At 39.9% G+C, this 24,965-nt stretch overlaps 2 protein-coding genes across 3 annotated transcripts; both read right to left on the bottom strand.

Moving 5' to 3' along the window:
- Nucleotides 1-54: 54 nt before the first annotated feature.
- LOC129173448 (histone-lysine N-methyltransferase SETDB1-B-like) lies at nt 55-12,682 on the bottom strand. 2 transcript variants are annotated; one of them, XM_054764377.1, is made up of 8 exons: nt 12,393-12,681; nt 11,516-11,621; nt 11,164-11,430; nt 7,700-7,867; nt 7,297-7,498; nt 5,599-5,672; nt 2,045-2,235; nt 55-1,950 (listed from the first exon to the last, which is right to left on the bottom strand). In XM_054764377.1, the coding sequence occupies exons 2-8, from the start codon at nt 11,592-11,594 to the stop codon at nt 1,846-1,848; spliced, it is 1,086 nt and encodes a 361-aa protein (XP_054620352.1). In that variant the 5' UTR covers nt 11,595-11,621; nt 12,393-12,681; the 3' UTR covers nt 55-1,845. The 2 variants fall into 2 exon arrangements, with proteins under 2 accessions (XP_054620352.1, XP_054620354.1); XM_054764379.1 differs by lacking the exon at nt 5,599-5,672 and having other exon boundaries at nt 12,393-12,682.
- Nucleotides 12,683-16,226: 3,544 nt separating this feature from the next.
- On the bottom strand, nt 16,227-24,209 carry crabp2b (cellular retinoic acid binding protein 2, b). The gene is made up of 4 exons (XM_054764380.1): nt 24,064-24,209; nt 19,457-19,635; nt 17,838-17,954; nt 16,227-17,765 (listed from the first exon to the last, which is right to left on the bottom strand). The coding sequence occupies exons 1-4, from the start codon at nt 24,143-24,145 to the stop codon at nt 17,715-17,717; spliced, it is 429 nt and encodes a 142-aa protein (XP_054620355.1). The 5' UTR covers nt 24,146-24,209; the 3' UTR covers nt 16,227-17,714.
- Between the last annotated feature and the right edge of the window lie 756 nt (nt 24,210-24,965).

Below are 24,965 nucleotides of genomic sequence, written 5' to 3'. Positions count from 1 at the left end.
CATCAGGTGATCCCTCCTCCACTTAAGCATCTAAAAGGAAAACTTAAACTGGGGGAAAAAAAACAAACACCTTTTTTATTTTATATTGCAAATAATGTATAACATTAATGGATAGATGAACCAGATACATACAATGCCCTGCAAAATGTACAAACAAATTCATTTGGACATACATTTGATCCAGAAGCTTTTATCTGCTGCTACGTATTCTGTTAAAAGAGTTTTTAAATAAAATCCACACACTTACATTAAATGAAGATGCACTCACGTTGTTTATTGTTGCAACGATGCTACCCTCATATTAGTTATCGTGGATTGGACAGAACCAGTTTACACTCTTGCAATATAGTTCAATCAAATTATAGAGGGAGGTTAAGAAGCAACATGTACTAACAGAACGGTTAGCCTCAGCCATCTGGTGTGAAACATCATTGAATATCAGTGTGTGTACCATAACTTCATTCCTAATCATTAAAAAGTTACAGGCAATCGAATGGAAATGTGGTCTTGGCACTGTGTCAACTAATTGTACTAATTGTACTCCTGAAGTGAAGTGTGTACCACCATATACCACTAAAGCTGCACAAAACATACCTTCTGTTAAGATAGTTGGACCTTACATACTTTGAATTTGATTCCAAATGTGAACAAATCGGAACTGGATCCTGTCAAAGTCCAATACAGCAAAATGTGATTCAGTATGTTGGAGCAAATAAAGTGGAACCTCAGCTTTGGGACGATTGGCTAAAATGTGTCTCGGTTATTGTACGGCCAAACAGTGCCCACACAAAGCAAGCATGCTGGTGACTCTTGTCTCTATGAAGAATGGACACTATAGACAGGGTCTAGGCATGGAATGAGTGCTTTAATCATCTTTATTATGCGTGTGTGTTTTTTGTGTGCATAAAACACACGCAGGGTGATAAACACCTCAGTGTCTGTCTCCTTTCTTCCACTTATTAAGCACTGTGTGCCCTGTGCTGATGTGGCATTCAAGCGCATTGCGGATTTCTGAGTGTTTTTTTTCTTAATTACCGCTGCAAAATAACCCACCATGACACCAAATAAAGATGCAAGTGCCAGAACATTGATAAAGTAGTGAGAACAAAATAGGATTAAACATCCGAGTGGCTCTTCCACCCCCTCCACAGTTTGTTGTTCTGTCATTTTTATGCATTTTGCATTGTTTTGGTATGTAAATATAATTTTTAAGTCAGGACTGGGTTAATTGAATGTTATGGGGAAAAAAAATTGCTTGGATTTTCATATGTTTCAGCTTTTGTCACGTTGTGGAACGGATGGATGAAAACCAAGGTTCCACTGTACATGTCCACGTTCACACATGGTCTTTACTTCAAGTGGTAATTTGGGTATGCTCAGTAAAATACCGATGCTGGAAAATGCATATATATACACAGTATTACACCTTTTTAGTACTTGTTGCATGTATAATGGGGAACAGTTTTCTTTGAAATGGCAGAAACCCACCCACTAATTCATCTCGCGAGAAGGGTCGCGTACTCCCTAAAAAACTGATCTTCTGGAGCATATCTTGTGGGATTTACTGTTTATTCTCTATAGTAGCAACTTAAAATCTACCAATTTTGCCTTTAAACATAACAAGTAAGTTGAACAGGTCTGAAAAATGTTATTGTCAGGCTGCCCCTGAAGTCTTCTGGCACCTCTCAGGGGGGGAAGCCCGCCTCACACTTCGAAAACCGATGGGCTAGCACATTTGTACAATTCACTGGAAAGAAAGCTAGTAATATAAAAGTATACCAAGTATGGATAAAAGGGGATTTTCCAGAGCGGTTTAAAGGCTCGTCACTGGGGGGCTGCTCATTTTTAGTGTTCACCTGCATCTGCTTCTCTTCTCCTCAGTTCCAAAAATCTTGGCATATGCGCTAGCCGTATGGAGCCGCGGTGAATCCACTCTTTGTGCTTATCAAACTGAGGAAATGACAGCATAACAAATATGTCATCCAAAACAATACGGATAGCGGAATAACACAATGTCAGGATTAAAAAAAACGGCAGGACTAACCTCAAAAAACACCATAATCAAGCTGGAGTCCACCATCTCCACCTTGCACTTGTGATGATCTCCATTGAACTCCACAGAGGCAATCTGGCCAGGCTTGTACTGGGTTAAATGAGGGTAAGGCCAGTCCCTTAAGTACTGCTGCATAAAACGCTGGTGAGCGTCGTCTTGAATGTCGTCTACAGGATCTGGTACTGATGGGACACAGAAATGTTTATGTGTCAAACGAAATGGGTTTTGTCTCCTACAAATCAGGCTCCAATAGAATACTGCTCTGCATGGATGCACTGTAGCTCAGCTTCCCATAGTTGCCACTTTGACTTCATTACACAGCAAACAGCAAATTTGTCAAATCAACCACACGCATTGAGCAAATGATTATGTTCATCCCCGCTTGTCACGTTTGTTGGAATATCTGAGGATGCCTGTTGATACGGTTTACTTGACAGAAAAGTTTAGTGCAAATGTGGCCCCAAGCACCCTGGGCAATTGATATTATTGTAATAATCCTCCTCCCATGTCACGGCTTCACTCTATCACGGTTTTTCAAAAATATATTAAGTAATCACTGTTTTGTGGTTGAATACGGCCTATTAGTAAAAAAAAAATGCATATTTAAGAAATGTTTACATATTTTGGGCCAAAATTAAGCATTTTCAAGCACAACTAATGGCTGAATGAACTAAAATACAAATATAAAGCATTCAGAAGACGCTTCCAAAGACATTGTTATATGTAGTATTCTAAACTGGTCACTAGGTGTCAGTAATGTTACATTGATGAGACAACAGCCACCGCAGAAGTACTGTATAGTAGGGGTAATCCGATTCCGATATCGCAGTCTTAAGTATCAGCCGGTACAGATATCGATAGGAGGTATGAGGAAAAACTGACTCGTTGTGCTCAATGAAGCGTTTAAACCCGACGATATTCATCACCGACAGGGGCTGGCTCTTTTCTGTCACAGCCAATGACTTTTAGCCGTCCCGTGGAAGTTTCTCACGCTTGGCAAATGTTTCAAAGAGCGGTGGATGTTTCAAGAAGTCGTGGTGTCGCGGAAATCTTTTTTTTCAAATGCGCGATGAGATTGGTTGTATTAAACGGTTCTGTGCCACCATTGCAACTCAGCTGCAATGTCTTTTTCGGACTCAGACGGCTGACATCACTCCTATTCCTTGCTAAAAATGCTAGCTTGTTGTGATCATGGGGGCTCTGCATGCCGAATAAGCAACTCAAACAAAGTTGGACTTGACAAACTACTTGTAAATGTGTCCTAAGCAGATATCATGTTATCACTACTATTAACAAAAGATAGCGACGGTTCAGAGGTGGAAACAGTGGCTACTAAGCTGACAAAAGTCAGTATCTTCAACGATGGTAAGGGGTCATCATTTCCATCACAGATCGCTTTAGTCCTCGGGTCGTCTCTGGACAACGTTTTTGCACTTTTCAAACACCCCGGCGATAGGAACAAGCCCCGGGCGTCGTAGCTATGCCGGCGTTTGAGGTGGCTGATAAGGTTTAATGTGCTGAAGCTTATTTCCTTCATTGCGGAGCATTTGACACAACTAGCACGCGAAATGTCTTCCTCTGAAACAGTGAGTGTTTGTTTACGAGCTCAGGGGGAATTTCTCATAACAGTTAACGTCACAGACAGAAATTGCTCACCAGCCTCATTGAACCGTTTTTTTTTTTAAATGATCAGTTATCAGAGCTACTTTTTTAATGTTATTGGATTTATTAATATGTCATAATTCCTCAATTTTCATTGCACACCCCTACCAACTCCCAAAATATTTAATTTATGAATAAGAGAACCTACTTTGTGGGAATTTACTTATCACGGTTGGGTCTGGAACCATTTAACCGTGATAAACGAGGGATAACTGTATGTAGATAGTGGTCATCTTGTGTCTTAAAGGGAGAGGCTCTTAAATTGGCCGAGCATTAGCCAACATTAAACACACAGTGAAAAGGACAGGGAGGGTGGCTAGACAAAACACCACGATGCAAACACAAAAATCACAGCACAGCATTTAACAGGTAAGTAAACACACATAGGGCAACTACTACTACTACTAATACTACTACTACTACTACTACAGGGAATAATAAAGTTGCAACTTTATACAAAACAACTGCTGCAAGGCATGCTGGGAATCCGGAAGCACTCCCAGTGTAACATAATGATGAGGCCCAGTCTAACCCCGGTGCTCTCCAGATAAGTTGAGTTACTGGTTTGCGTCTTTTAGTTTTGCATCACAACATACATTCCAGAACTATTTACATGGTTGATTTTAAAAATGCATGGATTTTATTAAACCGAAGGCCTCGAGTGGTATTGGCACTGGGGCCACCGCTGGTGGGGACCGTGAGGTGCCACACAGACGTACCACTTTTGGGCAAACACTGCGGTCAGTAAAGGCAACAAAATATTGGAATACCCCACCGCTAACAATAAGAGATTCTCAGACGTACACGATCTTACAAAACCAACCTCCAAAAGAGGATAAAACAAAACCGAGTCTGTGACCACTTTTAGCCTTTTAATGCATGCTCTGTGTTTATTCCTGTCTTTTATTGTTTGCGTACTATTTCAGTATTGCTTATTGGAACAATTTACAGGTGGAACAATTTACATGTCAATTGGTTACAGATGTCCATTCATACGCATCGTCCCAAATAACTAAATAATGCCACATTGTACAGGAATGTTTTGTCTGATATCATGATTTTAAATGTCAAAGTTTAACCTAAAATATTTTATTTGGGCTCTACATGCAAGTGTAGGAAAAAAAAAATTACAGTGGGTAAATAACTATTACAAGTTAGATTTTACAATAACTGTTTGCATTGGTGGTTATTGATGGAATTATTGTTGAGTGTCTTAAAATAAGTACAGTATAGATATGACTGTTAATCAATTAATCAAATAACTTGTGAATGATTACAAGTAGAAATAATGCTTCATTAAATAGCGGAATAGATGAACATCTGTTTAAATGAACATCTGTTTAAGTGTGTCAAAGGTTAAACAGTAATACTGTTGGTCACAGCTTCCACACACCAAGGTTACCAGGTAGATACGGCCCAGAGTATAGTCAAAACAGTGTTATCAGGACAGCGAGAGAGATGGCTATCATCTGCTGGCGTCCAGGAGAAAGTTATCCTCGGAGAGACTGACGACTGACGCCAATGGTTTGGGCAAACAAGGATAAAAATGACTATGGGACAATCGGGTGGGAAACTATCCTGTCTGACTTATTTTTTCCAATTATTATGTCTGATTTATCTTTCAATTATTATGCCTGACTTATTCTTCAATACATTTGGAAAAAATCCTTCCTTCTCTTAACTGGAGATGAAAAAACACGCAAGGGGGAGGTGAAATTGGCTTAACTAATTTTCCAAAGTGGTCCTTTGACATTTAGGAGGTTGTGGAGAATTTCATCTCAAGAGAGAATGAAATTTCACAAATGTATTGCTACAGTTAAGTGGATCCAATCAGGGCTTTTATATACTCAAAAGTGGGGAGGGAAAACCCCCCTCAAACTTACATGGTCTGCACACCAGGTGAAATAATGTTAAGCCGATGTAGATGGGCTTGTGGTTGTCCAGGAATACCAGAAACCTGCAAAGTGAATCAAACGTGAGAAGTTTGACTTAAAAAAAACAAAAAAAAAGTATTATTATTATTTTTTTTTTTTTTACAGCACTTAAACCAGACTAGGCCTGTCACGATAACACATTTTGCTGATCGACAATTGTGCTATACATTATAGACGAAAATTCGATAATTTCGACCTTTTTTTTTTTTTAGACCATATTATCATTCAGTTTCTCATTAAATGATCACTGTGTAATGTCACATTTGAGCCACTAGATGGTATTGAAGTGTAGCGTATCTGTGAGGCACAGCGGATGCATACTATAGCGCTTATGAATCGCGGGGCGTCACCATTTCACAAACCCTGGGTATCGCGAGTTCACGTCCCCTACTAACAAACATCCTACGTGCGAACACAAGCCGACTGGTCTATTTTTTTCATGATTTTTTTCGAAAATTGCCATATTTTGTCATTTAAATTTTCTCGAAATACAAAGGCGCTATTTTTGTATTGCGCGCCATTCCGCTTCTACGAATGGTGGGTAGCAGCATCCCTCTCGCGCGATCTTTCTCAGTTCGTCTGCACTTGTCGCTGATAACATCTCGTAGCACACCGTTTGTACCCCATTCGATACTTTACAGAGACGTTTGTTATCCGTTATCATGGCTGATAAATCGAGTGCAAGTGCTAGTAGTAGTGGCAGGAAATGTCAAGCAATTTCTATGGAAACAAAGGAGGCCATCATCAGGAAGTTGGACGGTGGCGAGAAAATGGCTAATGTAGCGCGTGCTTATGGAGTGAATCGCTCAACCATAGGAACAATTTACAAAGGCAAGGTTCAAATTATGGAACATGTGAAGACTTCTGTACCAATGGCATCCACTATCATTACAAAGAGGAGTCTAACAACGACGAAGATTTGTCCTTTCTTCAATAATTCCTCCTCCTGCTCCACCACTACCACCAACGACGTATGCTCGACCACTGCTCTTCAAAGGTAAATAACATTTATCAGTACGTATTAGTATATCAATTTTATTATTGTTTTTTTTCATTAATTATCCTCGTTTAATATTATTACTGCATCCAAACGCATATTTACATACATACATATATACTGTATATGTATACACGTACATGTAGTACCTATATAACTGGTAATATTACCTTTTCCCCGACTTAAGAACGATTCGACTTAAGAACGGTCGCCTGGAACCAATTGTGCTCGTTAGTTGGGGACTTAGTGTACAACCGATGCAAGCAGACATGCAGAGTGAACCCTCTTATCATCCAGCCTGTGCGCTACAGCAAGACGAGGATACGTACGAGGCGTCAAAATGATCAACCTCTTTTTTTTCTATCATTCGATTAATCGTTTTATCACAGACCAACTTCCTTTTTAAATTAATGAAAACACCTAAATATGATGTCAACAAACTAGCCTTAGAAATTATCAGTCTTCTTAGGTCTCTGGCGAAAGGCACAAGTAAATGTGCTAGTTTCAGTTATGTGGACAACCACTTATGTCAGCCAGCCAGTCCAAAGGGTGTCGACATGAACGGGTTTCCACTGTGCAAGGATTTGTAAATCCTTTCTAACATAAATGCACCCTTTAATTCCTTATCCCGAATACACTTTTGGGCACACCTGAGGCGGTTCTTTCTGCATGGGAGCTCTGCCAGGATACCAGCTCTGAACAGAGTGGCGTCATCCTGGCTCTTGACCACCACACGGGCGCCAACGTACAGCTGCTCCAGCCTTGGCATGGTGTCAAAAGCCATGTGGTGTCCCGAGACCAGACTCTTCCCTTTCTCTTCAAAAATAACCTTGTACTTCACTCGTCCGTCTTCTGCAAAGACCAAAAAGCCCATCAAAAAAATTACACAGTATGTATTTTAGATCAAATTAGTTTAGTGTTTTTAAATAGATATTAAAAAAAAAAAAAATTCCCAAATATTTTAAGCTAAAAAAAACAAAAAACAAACAGTCACTGTATACCGTTTCCCAATGCAATTAATTTTAATGATTAAAAAGTGTGTTTTCTTCCTACCCTTGGTAACAATCTCCACAACCTTCCCTCGTTGCCATCTCAAGTTCTTCTTCCTGGCCAGCACAACCATGTCCACTTTGATCTCTTCCTCAGGCAGATCAGGACGGACCTTAACCGTCTCGTGCGGAGTATAGGCAAACACTGACGAATCGATTATAGGGGTGTGTTCTGTGAAAATAGACGGGGAGGGGGCAGAATGTGAATACATGACGACTGTAAGAAGCAGTAAAGTGCATACCATGCTGTACAAAAGTCTTCAGCCGAGTTTACATGTGCACGCATTTTGGTCCCTAATGATGTATTGCATCAAAAAATATAAGGATTTCTGCATTTAATTAATGGGTATTTTATTTACTGCCACAAAAGTACACACACAGTGCTGGTAAAATAAGTGTAAAAGGTAAAAAAAAATCATTCTAATGAAAAATGAAAATTAATTCACGGTCAGTGTTTTCTTGGGTGGTGGTGGTGGCAGGACGTTTGAACCTTGGGTCATCCTCGAGGCTCCCCCCCCCCATGTTTAATTCAGCTGCCCATGTTTGCACAGTTGATAACTGGAGCATTATCCCCAAATGTTGCAACCATATCAGCATGCATGTCCTTGAGGGCTAACTCCTTTTCCTGCAGATATTTGATATATTATAACACCACGGTGCCATATTGTTTCATTTTTATGAAAACCGGGATTCATGCGTGACGGGAACACCTATTTAAAGTGCCAGTGAGGCTACTTTGATGTACTTCCAAAATCTGTCAAACGCCTTTAGAGATGGCTTGTGGTAGAAAAATGAACATCCAATTCACCACCAACAGCTCTGGTAGACATTGCTGAAGTTCGTGATGAAACTGCACATTGCGGAGTGGCCTTTTATTGTGGCCAGTCTAAGGCACAACTGTGCAATAATCCTGCTGTCTTAGCATCTTAATATGCCACATGTGAGGTTGGTGAATTTATCTCGGCAAAGGTGAAGTGCTCGCTAACACAGAAGAAGACAGATTTGTCAACAATATTTGAGCGAAACAGGCATTTTAGACCTTTTAGTTCAGCTCATGAAAAATGGGAGCAAACACAAAAGTTTTGCATTAATGTATTTGCTCAGTGTACATGAACAGCAAATGTTATCTCACTTGCCCCTAAAAAAGATTCTCAGAATAATGTGCAACAACAGATATCAAATTGAATTGGCAGCGTAGCAGACTGTAATGTGATCGCTCCTCTACGGTTATATTCGAGGCATAACTAAAACAAACCAAATGTTATTTAGTTTAATCAAGTAAAAATATATAGACCTGCTCTGTACTAAAAGGCATTCTTAAATGACTTCTGTTGTATTGTGTTCTATTTCGCAGCTTCTCCCTATGACGGTTGTTTTATGGTTGAATATGACTTATTAGTCTAAAATATGCATACTTTTTTCCTAAATTTTTGCCTAAATTTATAAAAATGGCCAAATGAAGTAAAATACAAATATGAGGCATTCAGAAGACTCATACAAAGACGCTGCTTAGATGTGAAGTATTCTACACTGGTCACTTGGTGTCTAATGTTGGGTGAGAGACACAAGCACCAGACTTGATCACTGGAACAACAGGCTTTTATTGCAGGTTTGAATGATCTCACAGGCACAACAATCCCTAACACGGGCTACTGCTGCGCAAGTAACCCACGGTAAGATAAAACTCAATTCTGAAACCCCGACATCACTTCCTGTCTGTCCTGCACTCAAGCACATTACAGCCACACACACACACGCATGGGTCCTATTTATGTCTTATTTTCTGTTATTATGTTCTGTTATTGTTGTTTGTCTATATGTGCCCTGCCATTGGCTGTCGACGAATCCAGGGTGTATGCCGCCTCTCGCCCAAAGTCAGCTGGGATAGGCTCCAGCATACCCCCACGACCCTAATGAGGATGAGCGGCATAGAAAACGGATGGATGGATGTTCTGTTATTATGTCTGCTATACCATCTTCTGCTGGCTGTCAACAAAAGGCGGTCGCATCTTTCCCCGCTCCTCTCTCTCATCTTCCCTGCTTTGCTTCTCATGTCTCGTTTTAGTACCGTCTCATACTTTTAAGAGCTTTTCTCTGCGAATGTAAATCATGGAATTGATTAACTGGTCTCTCCATGCAATTGACATGATCTTCTCGACGAGAAGCCTTGACAGAACGCTCACCGCCGGGTACGTGATGGACAGTGGGGGGAATTGTTCTTTCCGTGGAGAACATTGAAGAGTTCTACCTATTCGGAACCATGATAACAGGTATGTTACTGATTGGATTAGGCACTGCCCTGGTGTGTCACAGAATTCGTAAGACGATCGCAGAGGTTCAACGCACCCCAGCAGCTGCCCGTCATGACTGATATGGTGGGTAAAGCCGTTAGAAGTCCGACTGTGAATCACAACATGGAAAACATCTTGGAGAAGTTTTCGGTTTTGCAAAGGCGGATGGTTTGATTGAGAGACCAGAAGTACAGAGTACAAATGGAATGCGGCTACTCCCACAAACCCAAACAATCTAATCTGCATTTCAGCCCCCCCCTGGCGCCGATCTATCCAAGATCGCTGCTCGCACATCTTCTCCTCCAGGAGATTGCTGCAATGGGACGCTCTGACGCACCTCCTCCTTTCACGGACACCTGTTTGTTGTCTCTGTCTGCTGCCCGCTCATGGACATCTCCACTGCAACTGCTGTTATCGCGATGACACACTGCGGCATTGAGCGCCAAGATCGGGCGCTAGTCGGTGCAAACTTGTTCAGGCCTACACGCATACATGCATCCAAGGACGCTCACATGTGCATACGCACACACATTCCTTCCCTCAGCCAACGCCTTCGCCACTATCCCCCTCCAGTGCTGGCAGTACGGGGGTCCACAGCTTGCGCCGATTATGGCTGCATTTGCTGTGGCTGGCTGCTGACCTGCGCTGGGAACACCTCCACTCCCCTTTCCTCCCTCCCCTGGTGTAAGTCTTGAGTTCATATTAGAAAGGGTGTTTATTTGTGCTTATGTTGCAGAGGTTTTTTGCCAGTCCCTCACTCTACTCCCCAATAGAAGCTTTGTTTGGAATTGTTTTCCCCCCCTTTCCTCTCCTCCCTTTTATCACCCAGTCATCCTGTCCTGTCAACCCCCCCTGTCTTATTGTATATGTATGGACGGGTGTTTGCACAATTACGCTTTTTATTTCGGTATAAGTGACGAGTAAAGGCCATTCTGATTCTATATTGGGTAATAAGAGTGTAAAGGTGACTATAGGGGTGTTATTTTATGTCTAACGTCCTCTAATTATGTTAAAAACCGTGTTTGGAAGGTCGCATACAGGTTTTCTATGCTCCAATTACAAAAATATTCAATTTATAAATGAGGAATCCTACTTCAAAATGAGGGATTACTGTATAGAAATAGAAATTTTGTGAAATTAGTAGGTAGGCCAATGGGGAAGGAAATGAAGGACTTACCAAGGTTGTTGGTAGTTTTTGGTCTCTTTGAAGATGAAATATCAGAATCACTCGAGTCGTCGTGTCGGTCCTGATAATCCGAATCAGAACTGCTGAGCGATTCATCTTCACTGTAGAACTGTGACGGCGTCGGCGGTCGAAGAGCGCTGATCTTATATTCTGGAAGCCTGACCAAAGCCACTTCTACTCGTTTTGATAAGCCATATTCCAAGTGTGCCCTTTTGTAAGGAAATCCGCTTGTGGAGGGACCCGACTCAGGCGTATTTTCTATTGGGGGGGGGGAACAACAATAAAACCATTGATGAATATACAACAGGTAATTAGCAAACTAACAACAAACACACACACTTACCAAATTCCATCCTCTCCTTCTTTACACTGGGTTCTTGGAATGGTGACATCCTCATCTCCAATTGATCCTCCATCTCCATGGCTTCTCAAACACCGCCAAACCACCGCTGGTGCACACACAGGACTGAATCACTCAGCATAACAGCACAATATTAGTGGAGGATGTGATATTTTATGAACGTTAAATACTTTTGTAAGGACTCTTGTGAGTTTGCGTGGGTGTGACTGCTGACGTTACATTCAAATAAATAAATCTAGGATTTATCAGTCACATATAAACACATGCACATGACACCATTTGTGTTTGTCATTAGAACGCCACAAAAAGGAGAGTAAAACAATGCATATGTCGTAAGGAACCCGCCAAAATTGACCGATCACATCACGCTTGTATCGACCCGATATGGATGCTTCCCTTGGTATAAAAGCTATCGATATCTGGACTCGATCCATATTTCTCATATTTCTAACTATACCATTATGGCAAGATTTGTGACGCTTCTTTGATGTGAGTTACAATTAGTTGTACAATATTAAATATCTTTGTTGTTTTGTACCGCCGCCGTGTGGAAAGTTGAACATGGTAACTGTAGCTAACCTAGCCGAACATGGACAAAAACCGCGAATCAAGTCAAGTGTAAAAATAATCATAACCAATTTGACCTAGAGGCACAGACGAGGCACAAGAACAGTGCCGGCTCGCACCAAATAATTAATAAATAGGACGCTAGCTGAGTCCTGGAGAATTTCCGTAACGACCGAGACAAAAAACGCGTCAGTTAACTGTTAACGGAAAGCGACACTGGAATGAAGGGTTATCCACAGTTTATTTTATGTACTTAATTAAGCAAACAACAGTTGTATTAATGTTTACTTACCCGATTTAACGCTCCTCAATGCTGTCGTCTTTAGTGTCGATGGCCTTAGGAGCTAGCTGCCCCGCTAGCATGTAGCTAAGTTACCGCCTTGGATAATAGCCTCACAATGCTCTCTAACTACTTATACGAATATCCATAAACCATCAGGATTTAGTAAGATGACCTTTTTCAACCACCTCAGAGTTCTGTAATGGTGTAAAGTATGCAACTCGTTCGTACATTTGCTTTGTGGTTGTAAGCAAAAGGCGTCCTATTATTCATGTATTCTTTTATTTTGTCATGACGACTGTACAATGGCTACGCCACCTACTGGCATGGAGGATGAATACTTTTTACCAAGTGAATATGTTGTAAAATAAAAAATCCATTACTTTTACTCAGACCCGACTGGTCCACTAGGCAATACAGTCGTCCCTCCATTTGAATTCACTCTATCACGGTTTTCCAATCATATATTAGTTAATAAATCATGCTGTTTAATGGTTGAACCTATTATTGGTCCAAAAAATATGTGTATTGCAGCAAATGTCAGGTATTTTGGGCCTAAAGTAAGCATTGCCAAGCATAAAAATGGCTATATGAACTAAAATACAAATACTCAAATTGTGAATGTAGAATGCTACATTCACAATTCGTGTCAATAATTGTTTGGTGAGACAATCATCAGACTTGATCGAACAACAGGCTTTATTGCAGGTTTAAATGATCTCACAACAGGCACAATAATAACACAATAGCCATAATAGTAATAGTAACACGGGGTACTGTTAAGCCAGCTAGAACTCAACTCTGAACCCCCGACGTCACTTCCTGTCCGCATGCCCGGATAGAAGACATTTATTGCAACAGACACGTGCATGAGTCTTAGTTACATCTTACTGTAAGTGGCTTATTTTCTCCGATTCTATCTAATATATTGGGTAATACAAATGTAAAGGTGACCATATGGGTGTTATTGTAATCTGAATGGGCTGTATTCTGTGCCTCCATTGCTGTGGCCTCAAGGTGGTCACTGCCAGTCGTGGCGGCAACCCCCAAACCCGATGGTGGAGAGTCGCACGTCAAGCTGAAGAACGAGTCTGTCAAGGGAAAATCTGCTGCTAGGTCCAAAATACACGAGAGACGAGACTTTTGAGAATAATGAAAGGTACAATTTAATAAAACCTGCATGCAAGGAGACAAATCAATACAACCTCAACAGAGCAAATGTCCGACTAATGATGTAAAATGTTTGTTAACATAGGAGACAACATATACAAGGAGAGGAGTGTTCTCCTCCTGCGAAAAAACAGACACGGTAAAGGCCGGACTCACATGCCTAGACACCCTAGGCTATTTGAATCAGGTGATAAGCATTTGGAGGACTGCTACGCAAGGATTCTGTGAGAACATATCACTATAGAACATCCAATGTTAGCACATGAGGGAGACTAAAGATATATTCACTATAATGAATCGTTTTATAAGTGCAAATACAGTAATCCCTCGTTTACCGCAGTTAATTGGTTCCAGACCTGACCGCGATAAGTGAATTTATTCGAAGTAGGGTTCAATGTTAACAAAAGGAATATTTTAAAAAACGGTTTTCGACCTCCTAAATATATTTAACATTATGAGAGCTATAAAAAAAAAATTAAATACAAAAAATAATAATAATACAAATAAAAATAAATAAAAATAAATAATATATTTTTTTTTAAATAATAAAAAAGTAAAAAAAAAAAACCATTATTAGAGCTCTTTAGACATGAAATGACACCCCATAGTCACCTTTACACTTCTATTATCACCAAACATTACAGTAACATTACTGACATCTAGTGACCAGTATAAATACAACATAGCATCATACACAAATAGGTATTTTTCATTTCAGTTCATTTAGCAATTTTTATGCTTGTTTAATTTAGGTAAAACATATATTTAAACATACATAAATAATATTCCTATATTTTATATATATATATATATATATATATACTGTATATATGTATTAATATATTTTGAAAAACCGCGATACAGTGATGCTATATAACACATTTTTCTAACAGAGTCTTACCTTACCTAGTGGGACTTCTGAAGCATCTGGCAGGCCAAATGGTGTGTGGCCACAGCGGTAGTCGAAGCAAAAGCTCGGGTGTAGGAGGAGTGCGGTGAGCCCGATGAGCATGATTTACAATCGCTGAGAAGAGATTCTGGAAATCTTTCCGGCACCTCAGAAAGGGGTAGCAGTGGCCGGTCCAGACTGTCTACATTGACATTGGAGGTCTATACTTTTCGCTGAGCACTACTGACAAGACCGGAGGACACCAGCGCATGTTCAAGACTTTTTTTAACACATCATGAATCCGAATACACAACAGGAAAAAAATTCCGTTTTGAAACAAAGCACAGCCTTTCAGGGAAAGCAATTTGCAAACAACTTAAAGAAAAGACCCACTCTTGCATCTTGAAGCTGCCAAGCACAAGAGATCCAATGAACTCGACTGCTTATGAAATATCACCAGTGAAAACAGTGAATAAGCAGCGGTAAGCATGATTGATCTGTTCACCGTATTAAATGTGCATAAGAATGCAAAAGCACCATTGCAAGGTATACAGGCTGTCTATTTACACTTAATGGATTAAATCACTGTCCATCTTCTGGAAGTGAAAATGGAAGAAAATGTGGATTTGCCTTTATAGCAACGACATAACAGCTTGGTATGTAGGAACTGAATCCCATATTCATAAGTCAAATCAGCAATCCATGATGTCAATTGCATGAATTATTTGATTCATAGATAAACCTGTACTACAGCCATCCCTCGTTTATCGTGGTTAATTGGTTCCAGGCCCGACCGCGATAAGAGAATTTCCTCGAAGTAGGATTCTGTATTAATGAATGGAACATTTTCATAGTTTGAGCATATAAAATTTGTTAATGACTTTCTAAATACAATCTTTAACACTATTAGAGCCCTGTAGACATGAAATAACACCCCTATAGTCACATTTACACTCCTATTATTCTTTGTTTTCACCCCATTGCGCATCTGTGATGTGCAGGCTATGGGATTACTGCCGTGGCTTTAACTATTATCAAGCTGGCGAGCTAACTATCTAGCCTCCAATTTATTTACTGTATTCCAAACTTAAGAAACGGTTTAAAACAGAGTAGGGAAGAAGAACAAAGAAATCCAAAAACCCAAATCTTACCACTTCCACATGGAATGGGAGGCAAACTTCTTTTCACTCATGTCGGACATGCCATGGCTGCCTCCTTGCAGTGTGACGGTCATCTAATGTCATGTCTCAAAAATAATACAACATATACAGTACCTTTGTCTTTCAATATTTTTTGACTAATAAAACGCTATAGAAGTGGTCCCCGACCTTTTTTGACCTACGGACCGACTTGTGTTCCCACCAATCTCCCGCGGTGTTATTTACTATGTTTTGTGTAAAACTAAGACATGAATAACATCAAATTAAAGTTTTTCCAGAAAGGTTATTACGTTATGTTTGACGTGTGTGGTAAAAGGAAGTGCGCTAGCATGAATTAACTTGAGACAAATGTGCACATTAGCACTCAATAAGTCATCAAAACTTACCTTTATGCATTTCCACATAGTATCAGCATTTGAGACCAAATATGAGGTGAAAGAAAAATGGTAAAAATACAGTAGTAGTGCGGCATGAGATAAAGTTAGCACACGCACAATGGACATGCGTCAAGTGAGACGGGTGTAACAGAGAGAATCCGGCCACTTTTCAAAATAAAAATTAAAAACAAGAAATAATGGAAATTATTTTTTCTTTCTGTGCGGCCTGGTACCAAATGACACACGGGGGTTGCGGATCACTGCCAAGAAACAGCGATAATTTATTAATTCATAAAAGTTTGAAGAAACATGACATGGGAATCACGATAATCAAACCACGATATTGCGAGGGACGACGGCACATCGCTTAATCAATTAATCAGCATTCCAAGACCGTTTTGGACGATTAAAGGCTTCCAGCTTTTCTGTCCTTTCTGCTTAGATTAGTCATGAAAGCCCTGATCTCAACCCCATCAATCATACTCAAATGGAGCTTGTATGTCAGCAGGTCCAACCTTAATATATGACCTCACAAGTGTTTTTCTGAACGACTGAACATTGAAGGAATTGTGAGAACCGTAAAAAGGGAGCAACTTTAAACTGTCTCTGATTTTCATTTCCTCTTGGCATAATGGCCTGGTGACACACTTCTTACATCCATTTAGTGCTCAATGCAACCATTGAGTTGAGTAATGAACCATATTAAGGATGATTTTGGTTCACCTTGGTCTACTTGCACCTCTATGACCTTTTGTGCTTACATCTGCTTGAGGCTACTTTCCTTGAACAACCATGATTGCCTCGTATCAAATGTTGCATTTGAGTGCCTCCAGGCCTTAAAACCACAGCATTCCAAAGCCTGTACTCCACCACAAGGCCCCATTACATCACTGAAGGAGGAATGAACCGGCCCGTTCAGCTAACAAGGAGAGAGTGAATGGTTTCGATTTCTCCTTTGAGAATATCAACCTTTAGTCAAGGGCGTCATCTAGATTGAACCAATATGTGCGTGGCAATTTTTCTAACAGAACAAACACAGGGGAACTTTCCATCCACCCAGTAAAATGTCTAGGTTTTCCTCACACAATAACGTGGACTTCAGAGTGGCTATTGTCCTTGTGAGACATAAAGGGGATCAGAAGTTGCATAGCCATAGACCAAATACACTGGAGGTGACGACTCTTGCACGTTCACTGACGAGAGCCAGCTAGAACATTCATGTCAGCACTGTGCGCATTAACCGCACCGATTTTTTGGAGAAAGCAAATGTGTTAATCTTTTCTTCGCATATTGTTTTGAGAAACCAAAGTCTTTCCTTAATTGTCCCCAGCAACTAAGTGGAACTACGTTCTTCATCACGGAAATCTGACCAGAAGTGGACTTAGGAGACCAAGTGGGGGGTAAATCGCTGTTATTGTACTACACTGCTGATGGGGATGTCATACAACTTCATGTCAAAAAATCAGAACTATCCCTTTAATATTACAACTTTATTCCCATAATATTTTGACTTTTAAAAATTCTATTTTTAGAATGTGCCGCGGGCCAACAAGAAAACAGCCACGGGCCGCAAATGGCCCCTGTGCTGCACTCCTGATTGATGAATTCAATGTGTGTCACCAACTCATATAAGGAACATAAGGTCAATTGAAGCATTTTTCCACACCCACTATTGGTGCGTTCAAAGAGACTAAAGCAAGTAAATATGAAGCACGCGTGATGTATGACAGCCTTGTTCTCATTCCCTTTCATAAACTCTGGTGCAGATGACGTCTCCTGCTGTCATTGTCTGGAAAAAGAAAGCGAAAGAGTTGAACCCAAAGTACGACCGTCAGCATTCGAGAGCGTCATCGTTATTTACCAAGATCAGTTCTCCATCATTCGTCAGCTCTCGGGTCCATGCGGTTTTTGGTCCCTCACCTTTCTGTAAAGTCTGCACACAGCTGATCTTACGCTCTGATTCCCAAGTTGGAAAACTCTTCAGAAAAGACAGAAATCATGAAAGTGCTTTAGGTTTCTTGACAACAAATGCTCCGTATTGCAGTTTACAGCATGTTTCCTGTCATAGGTTACATCAGGGGTATCCAAAGTGCAGCCCGGGGGCCATTTTTGGCCCACAGCACATTCTAAAAATACAATTAATACGCTTAAAGGAGCTGAGGGACTGAGTGCAGCGAATTCTTACAGCTGCCTAGAAGGCGCCAACATGTGAACATACTGCAATCATTACAGTATATCTTGCACTCTTCCTGCTTTGAGTGTGTAAGGCGTCATGTAAGGAGAAAAAGCTGAAATGTTGATGCTAAAAATGCGAAGTTAACACGCAGGCTATTTCTTTCTTTAAATGTATTTACAGTGGTGTGAAAAAGTGTTGGCCCCCTTCCGGATTTCTTATTTTTTTGCATGTTTGTCACACTTAAATGTTTCAGATCATCAAACTAATTTCAATATACTCCACCATAAGGAAGACACTGGAAAAAACGGCCTGCATGGCAGATTTCCAAGTCAAAAACCACTGCTGAACAAACCTCAATTTTGCCAGAAAGCATCTTGATGACCCCCAAGACCTTTGGGAAAATACTCTGTGGTCTGATGAGACAAAAGTTGAACTTGTTGGAAGGTGTGTGTCCCATTACATCTGGCGTAAAAGTAACGCCCCATTTCAGAAAAAGAACATCATACCAACAGTAAAATATGGTGGTGGTAGTGTGATGGTCTGGGGCTGTTTTGCTGCTTCAGGACCTGGAAGACTTGCTGTGATAAATGGAACCATGAATTCTGATGTCTACCAAAAAATCCTGAGGGAGAAAGTCCGGCCATCTGTTGGTGACCTCAAGCTGAAACCAACTTGGGTTCTGCAGCAGGACAATGATCCAAAACACACCAGCAAGTCCACCTCTGAATGGCTGAAGAAAAACTAAATGAAGGCTTTGGAGTGGCCTAGTCAAAGTCCTGACCTGAATCCTTTTGAGATGCTGTGGCATGACCTTAAAAAGGCGCTTCATGCTGGAAAACCCTCCAATGTGGCTGAATGACAACAATTCTGCAAAGATGAGTGGTATTAGGTTTCGGGGGCAACCCCTTTTTCACACAGGGCCATGTAAGTTTTTTTCTCCCTTAGTAATAAAAAGTTTCATTTAAAAACTGCATTTTGTCTTCTGTTCTGTTGTCATTGACTAATATTTAAATTTGTTTGATGATCTGATACATTTCCGTGTGACAAACATGCAAAAAAGAAAAGGAAGGGGGCCAACACTTTTTCACACCACTGTATCTTCTTAACGTATTGGATGGGATTTGTGGAAAAAGTTTTCACACCCCTGAGCTACATCCTTCCCCTCCCAGTATGAAAATGAAGTGCTTGCAATAGCACAGTTCCACTACAATGACTTCCATATGTTTCTTCTCTCTCTGCTGGCTTTGCTGCCTGGCCTTCCACAGTGTGGTGTGCGTGCATTCATGATGCTGAATGTTAAATACCGTGCAGGGACATCCATCCACTGTGGTCTCATTGAAAGAATGACCCACAGTGAAGGAGACGTGGGTGGTGCGGATGCTGGTGGACGTTTTGATGGACAGACTGGCTCCCTGCTGGGTGATTTCCACTGCAGGACTGGACGCCGCCGCCACAGCAATTTTCCTCACAAACACATTCACACCTGAGCACAAAGTAACAAAGAAGTGACAAATTGGTAGCTTTTGTATCCAGCCAAATATTTTATTTCCATTTATTAAATATTTTACTTTATTATTTGATCATGTGTTTATTTTAGAAATCATTTTAACATGGACTATGGTGACTCATACATTACAATATGAGCTAAAAAATAAAAATAAAAATAAAAATAAAAATAAAAATAAAAATAAAAATAAAAATAAAAATAAAAATTTGCTGTTGTTGATTTTATATACCGCTATTTCACATTTCTTCTTAAATAATGTTCTTAAATTCTCTTTATTGTCATGATATATTGGCTTTATTCCCATAATGGACATGTGGAACTGTGAAATGATGGTTCGTGAGATGTATTCCGTTGTAACCTTCATGAATGTTCAAATAAAATTCAACCAAACCAAACCAATAATGTTATTATTTTTTCCCCCTAATATTCAAAAAATTAGAACTTTATTTTGTTTTGATTCTCATAATAGTATGACTCTAAAAAAACATATTTTGCTTTAAAAATTGAAACTCTGCGCTACTAAAAAGACCTCATTTTTCCTCATAATATTACGAGTTTAGTCTCGTAATAGTCTCTTTTTTTTCTCGTTAGAATACGACTTCTTTTTCTTAATATTTTGACTTTATTCTCATAACATTGCAGCTGTTTTTTTATATTTCTCCTGTTGTTTTTTTTAATTTTCCAATGATTTCAACTTTCCTATTGTAAATTTTCTTTTTTTAATTTGGATTTTACTGCCACAATATTTTGACTTTGTTCTTTTAACACTGCAACCTAATTTTCCAAAAATGACAACTTAAATTGTTGTTTTGTGTTCTTCAAAATATTACAACTTGAAAAAAAAAAACAACTTCCTTTAATATTTCAACTTTATGTTACTAAAATGATGTTATCTTTACTCATATTACGACACTATTCTGGTAAAATTACTACTTTTTTGTTAGATTACAACTTTTTTTGTAGTTTTCGTGTTCAATTATTTTTTTACAACGTGCCGCGTACCGCGAATGGCCCCCCGGGCCGCACTTTGGACACCCCTCTTCTACAAGATGGCATGGCTCAGTAGGTAGAATGGTTGTTTTCCCATTGCTGCTGGTTCGATCCTAGATCCCGGTGTAATTATTCAAAATGCGCCCCTCTGGAGAAAAACCATTTTACATTTTCCGTTCGAGTAACATTCCACGTATTCTGCAGGGTAACACGGACCAGGTGGTGGATTGGTCATCTCCCAACCCACAGGTTGCTGGTTCGATCCTCGGTCCTTGTGTAATTTTTCAACAATAAATATCCATTTTTACATTTCAACGTCTCAATTTCCGGCGTTTTTTCTGCCCATGAACCACTGCCACATTTCGAACCATTCCAACATCAAAATGTTGAGCTCATTCAGGAAGCGTAGGCTATCTAGTGTATCAGGATTTTTCGAAAAAAAATTCCCACATTTTCCATAATTCTATATTTTCTGTGCCATTTTCCCCATTGAAAATGAATGGACAATTTCAATGTCACATTCATCTTAAATTTAACATGACGTAACACTCATGGCTCAGGTCGTAGAGTGGGCGTCTCCCACCCTGATGTTTTCTGGTACATGTTGTACATGACAGTACAACACATTTTCCAACTTTCACCGAAAAAGGTCCTTCAGAACAGAACGTCAGTGCTTGCTACAGCTTGTGTAGGGAAGAAGCACACATGTGCTGCATTAGCTGGGGGTCGGGGAGACCCCGGGCCATGCAGGGACGCCTGTCTCATAGCTGCCGACTGCTGCTGGGGCCCACGTTGAGGCTTAGTTCCGTTTAAAACTGGCTCTAATTACATCCGCATGAGGAGTACCCTGCTTCAGATGAGTCCAATCTAGCATGTCTCCACAGCTTGTTTGTCTTCTGATTTTTAATGGATGTTTATCCCCCTCCTGACCTCCCTTGTGCAGCCTTACCGCACAAGTACTTAAAAACAGGAGCATTTAACATGACCTGTAATTTGATAAGAGCGGGATTTTTGGGGCCAAATGCACTAAATTGTCCCAATTTGACCCCCCCCCCAAAAAAACTCATGTCAAGGTCATATGGAGCAAGTTTAGAGCAACATCACCTCTCACCCAAAGTCGGCTGGGATAGGCTCCTGCATACCCGCAACCCTAGTGCTATGAAAAAATGGATGGATGTTAAATACATGTTTATATCAGGTGCCAAATGTAAAATGTCAATCGATTTTTTTTATATATATATTTTATATATATTATATATTTTGAATATTTAGCTCACTATTCTCACATTTAGCTCGCCTTTCTCACATTTAACAGATTTTTTTTTTAATATCTAAATGTTTAATCTAAATTTAAATGCTAAATCGACATTTGAATGTTAAATTTAAGTCTAAATATTAAACACAAATGGTAAAAATAAATGTTAGATCTACAAATAAATGTAAAATATAAATACAAATAACGATTAATTCTAAATATAAATGTTAAAGAATACATTTTAATCTATTTATACATGCTAAATATAAATAGTAAAAATAAATATAAATATAAAACTTATATACAAATGCTACATATAAATCCATCTAATTTTCTGGTCAGGTCATGAGGGTAGCAAGCAGGGAAGCCCAGCTCCACCCGGCGGATCCCGAGGCGTCCCGACATTGTTCAGACATTGTCTCTCCAACATGTCCTGTGTAAATGTAAATCTTAAATACAAATCTATTTTCTATGCCACTTATCCTCATTAGGGTCGTGGGGTATGCTGGAGCCTATCCCAGCTGACTTCGGGTGAGAGGCGGGGTACACCCTGGACTGGTCGCCGGCCAATCGCAGGGCACATATAGACAAACAACCATTCATAATCACATTCATACCTATGGACAATTTAGAGTCGCTATATTAATGCATGTTTAATATGCAAACTGGAGTACCTGGAGTAAACCCACGCATGCACGGGAAGAACATGCAAACGCCACACAGAGATGCCCAAGTGGAGATTCGAACCCAACACTAGAAAACATCTCAGGTGGGATCTCCTTGTCATGCCAGTAACGTTGGAAGCCATCTGGACCGTCGAGGTTACATTTTTTCTCATCAGAGAATAAAACTTTTTTCCACCTTTCAATGTCCCATGTTTGATGCTCCCTGGCAAAGTTTAAGCGGGCAGTTTTGTGACGTTGAAGAAGACAAGGCCTTTGAATTCGTTTTTTGTTTGTTAAACCCTTTTCCCGCAGATGCTGTCTGATGGTTATTGCGCTGCAGTCGGCACCAGTAAGGCCTTAATGTGGGTGGAAGACCGCCCTGTGTCTTGATGGACAGCCAATCGGATCCTCCGGCTCAGCACCACTTGACTTTTTTGTTCCATAATGCTCAGGATCTTTCAAAAAATGTAGAATGACTGTCTTACTGCGCCCAACCTCAGCAGCAACGGCACGCTGCGAGAGGCCTTGCTTATGCAGCCCGACAATCCGACCACGTTCAAAAAGAGAAAGCTTCTTAGCTTTAGACATCAGGGGGGCATGACAGTGTGAATGCCTGACAGAAAATGAACATTTTGAGCAGATTTTGTTTTTTATAGCCTGTGGTCTTAAACTTTTGTTCAGATGATAAACAGCCTATTTCAATTGTTTTGTTTTTTGTTAAATTACAAGTTCAAAATGTTTTTTGTCTCACTCCCCCTTCTTGCTTTTGCATATTGTAGCTTAACTTAAAACCTGATAAAGATCCAAATGTGCAAAATGCAAATTCTAGCAATTTTTCAACTGGTCTTAAGATTCGGATCAGGTCCGTATTAGTTCTAAATATTAATGTTAAATCTTTAAATAAATGTTTTGATGACTCGAAGGTGCATTTTTGCCTTTTTGGAATGGATTATTTGGATTTACTTGATTTTTTTTATTGGAAAAATGGATTCAGTTAGAGTGTGTTTCGGTTAGAGTCAGACCTTCCGGAACAGACTAATGATGCTAACCAACCACTGTACAGTTCATTAACAAAGAAAGTAAATGCTGAAGAACAACATACGTAAAAGTACTGACATTAATTGCAACATGCTTTAGGCAAAAAGAAAGGTCATCCTCTAAACAGGTACAGTATGTCCATTATTCTACTGTAAATGCATACTTGTTTAGAATTATTTTGACTACTTAACAAGTTCCAATGGTGCAACTAATTGTGTATCCACAAAATTATAAGGGATATGATAGTTTTCAAAACGTAAAAAAACAGTAATATGTTTCATCAACACAGCACATTTCTTCGGTAATTTCTTCTCGAAAATATGACAAGGTTATGAGTAATAATTGTCCATTTGAAGCACACTAATAGAGTTGCCCCATGTAGCGACAGGTATTATTATAAGGGTACACATTGAAAGCGCCATACTGAGTTGAATTTTTAACAGGTTTGCTACTCACCCAGAGCTTTTAAAAGTTCCTCAAAATTTTCCGATGACTTCATTTTCCATTTTCCAGAGAAGTCGGGGATTTGGGTCTCCATCTCGTCGATCCGTTTCTGTGTGTGTGTGTGTGTGTGTGTGTCGGTCTCTAAAGTTTACTCCTCCTCTACTCGCATTTGCTCCTCTTTTCTATTGGCTGACTGCTCGCTGGATGTACAACTGTTCCAGCCAATACAAGTCGGGCCAAGCTGCACCCTCCGTCAGCGAGGTGAGACATTTGGATACCAGATGCGGGGAAAGAAATCTCTGCTAAATGCATTGCCTGTTCAGATATAAATTACAAAAAGCGCTAACGAACACTAGATGGTGCTATAATAGCGCCAAATTCTAAACAAAACATATTCGTGTCTTTGGGGCGATGTACAGTAAATCCATATCAGTATTGTAAACAGTCCAATACAACACTCCAAATTCAAATAATTATAATTTTCTGTTCTTTTTTTCAGTGGTTACAATCCAGCATCTTAAACTGAAAGGTCAAAGAAGGTCAGGAATGATAAAAAGAAAAAGAAAAAACAAGAGAACAACAAATAGGAAGCGTATCTATTCGATGTTAGATTTGATTGGTGCGATTCCTATTATAGGAACCTAAAAAGTCTCAGCGCTCAGCCACGTGTCATTCAAACCCCTCTATATACAAATGAAACAATACAAGGTAATAATTAATTAAACATGTGTTACATTTACGAAATAAAAATCGTGTTCATGTGTGGAACTGGTGATCAAAATAATATGTTCCGGGCTGGTGCGCGGGGTATTGTGGACAGGACGTGACGTAAGGAGTTAGTCAGAGCGGAGTAGATTGTTGTGGGTCACTGCCCAAAAACAAAAACCTGTTTGGGGGATTATTGTGCCTTTTGG

The sequence above is a fragment of the Dunckerocampus dactyliophorus genome, chromosome 20 (genome assembly GCF_027744805.1).
Source record: "Dunckerocampus dactyliophorus isolate RoL2022-P2 chromosome 20, RoL_Ddac_1.1, whole genome shotgun sequence".
NCBI classification, from domain to species: domain Eukaryota; kingdom Metazoa; phylum Chordata; class Actinopteri; order Syngnathiformes; family Syngnathidae; genus Dunckerocampus; species Dunckerocampus dactyliophorus.
Note: the sequence above shows the minus strand (reverse complement) of the source record. Positions and strands in the feature narration are given on the sequence as shown.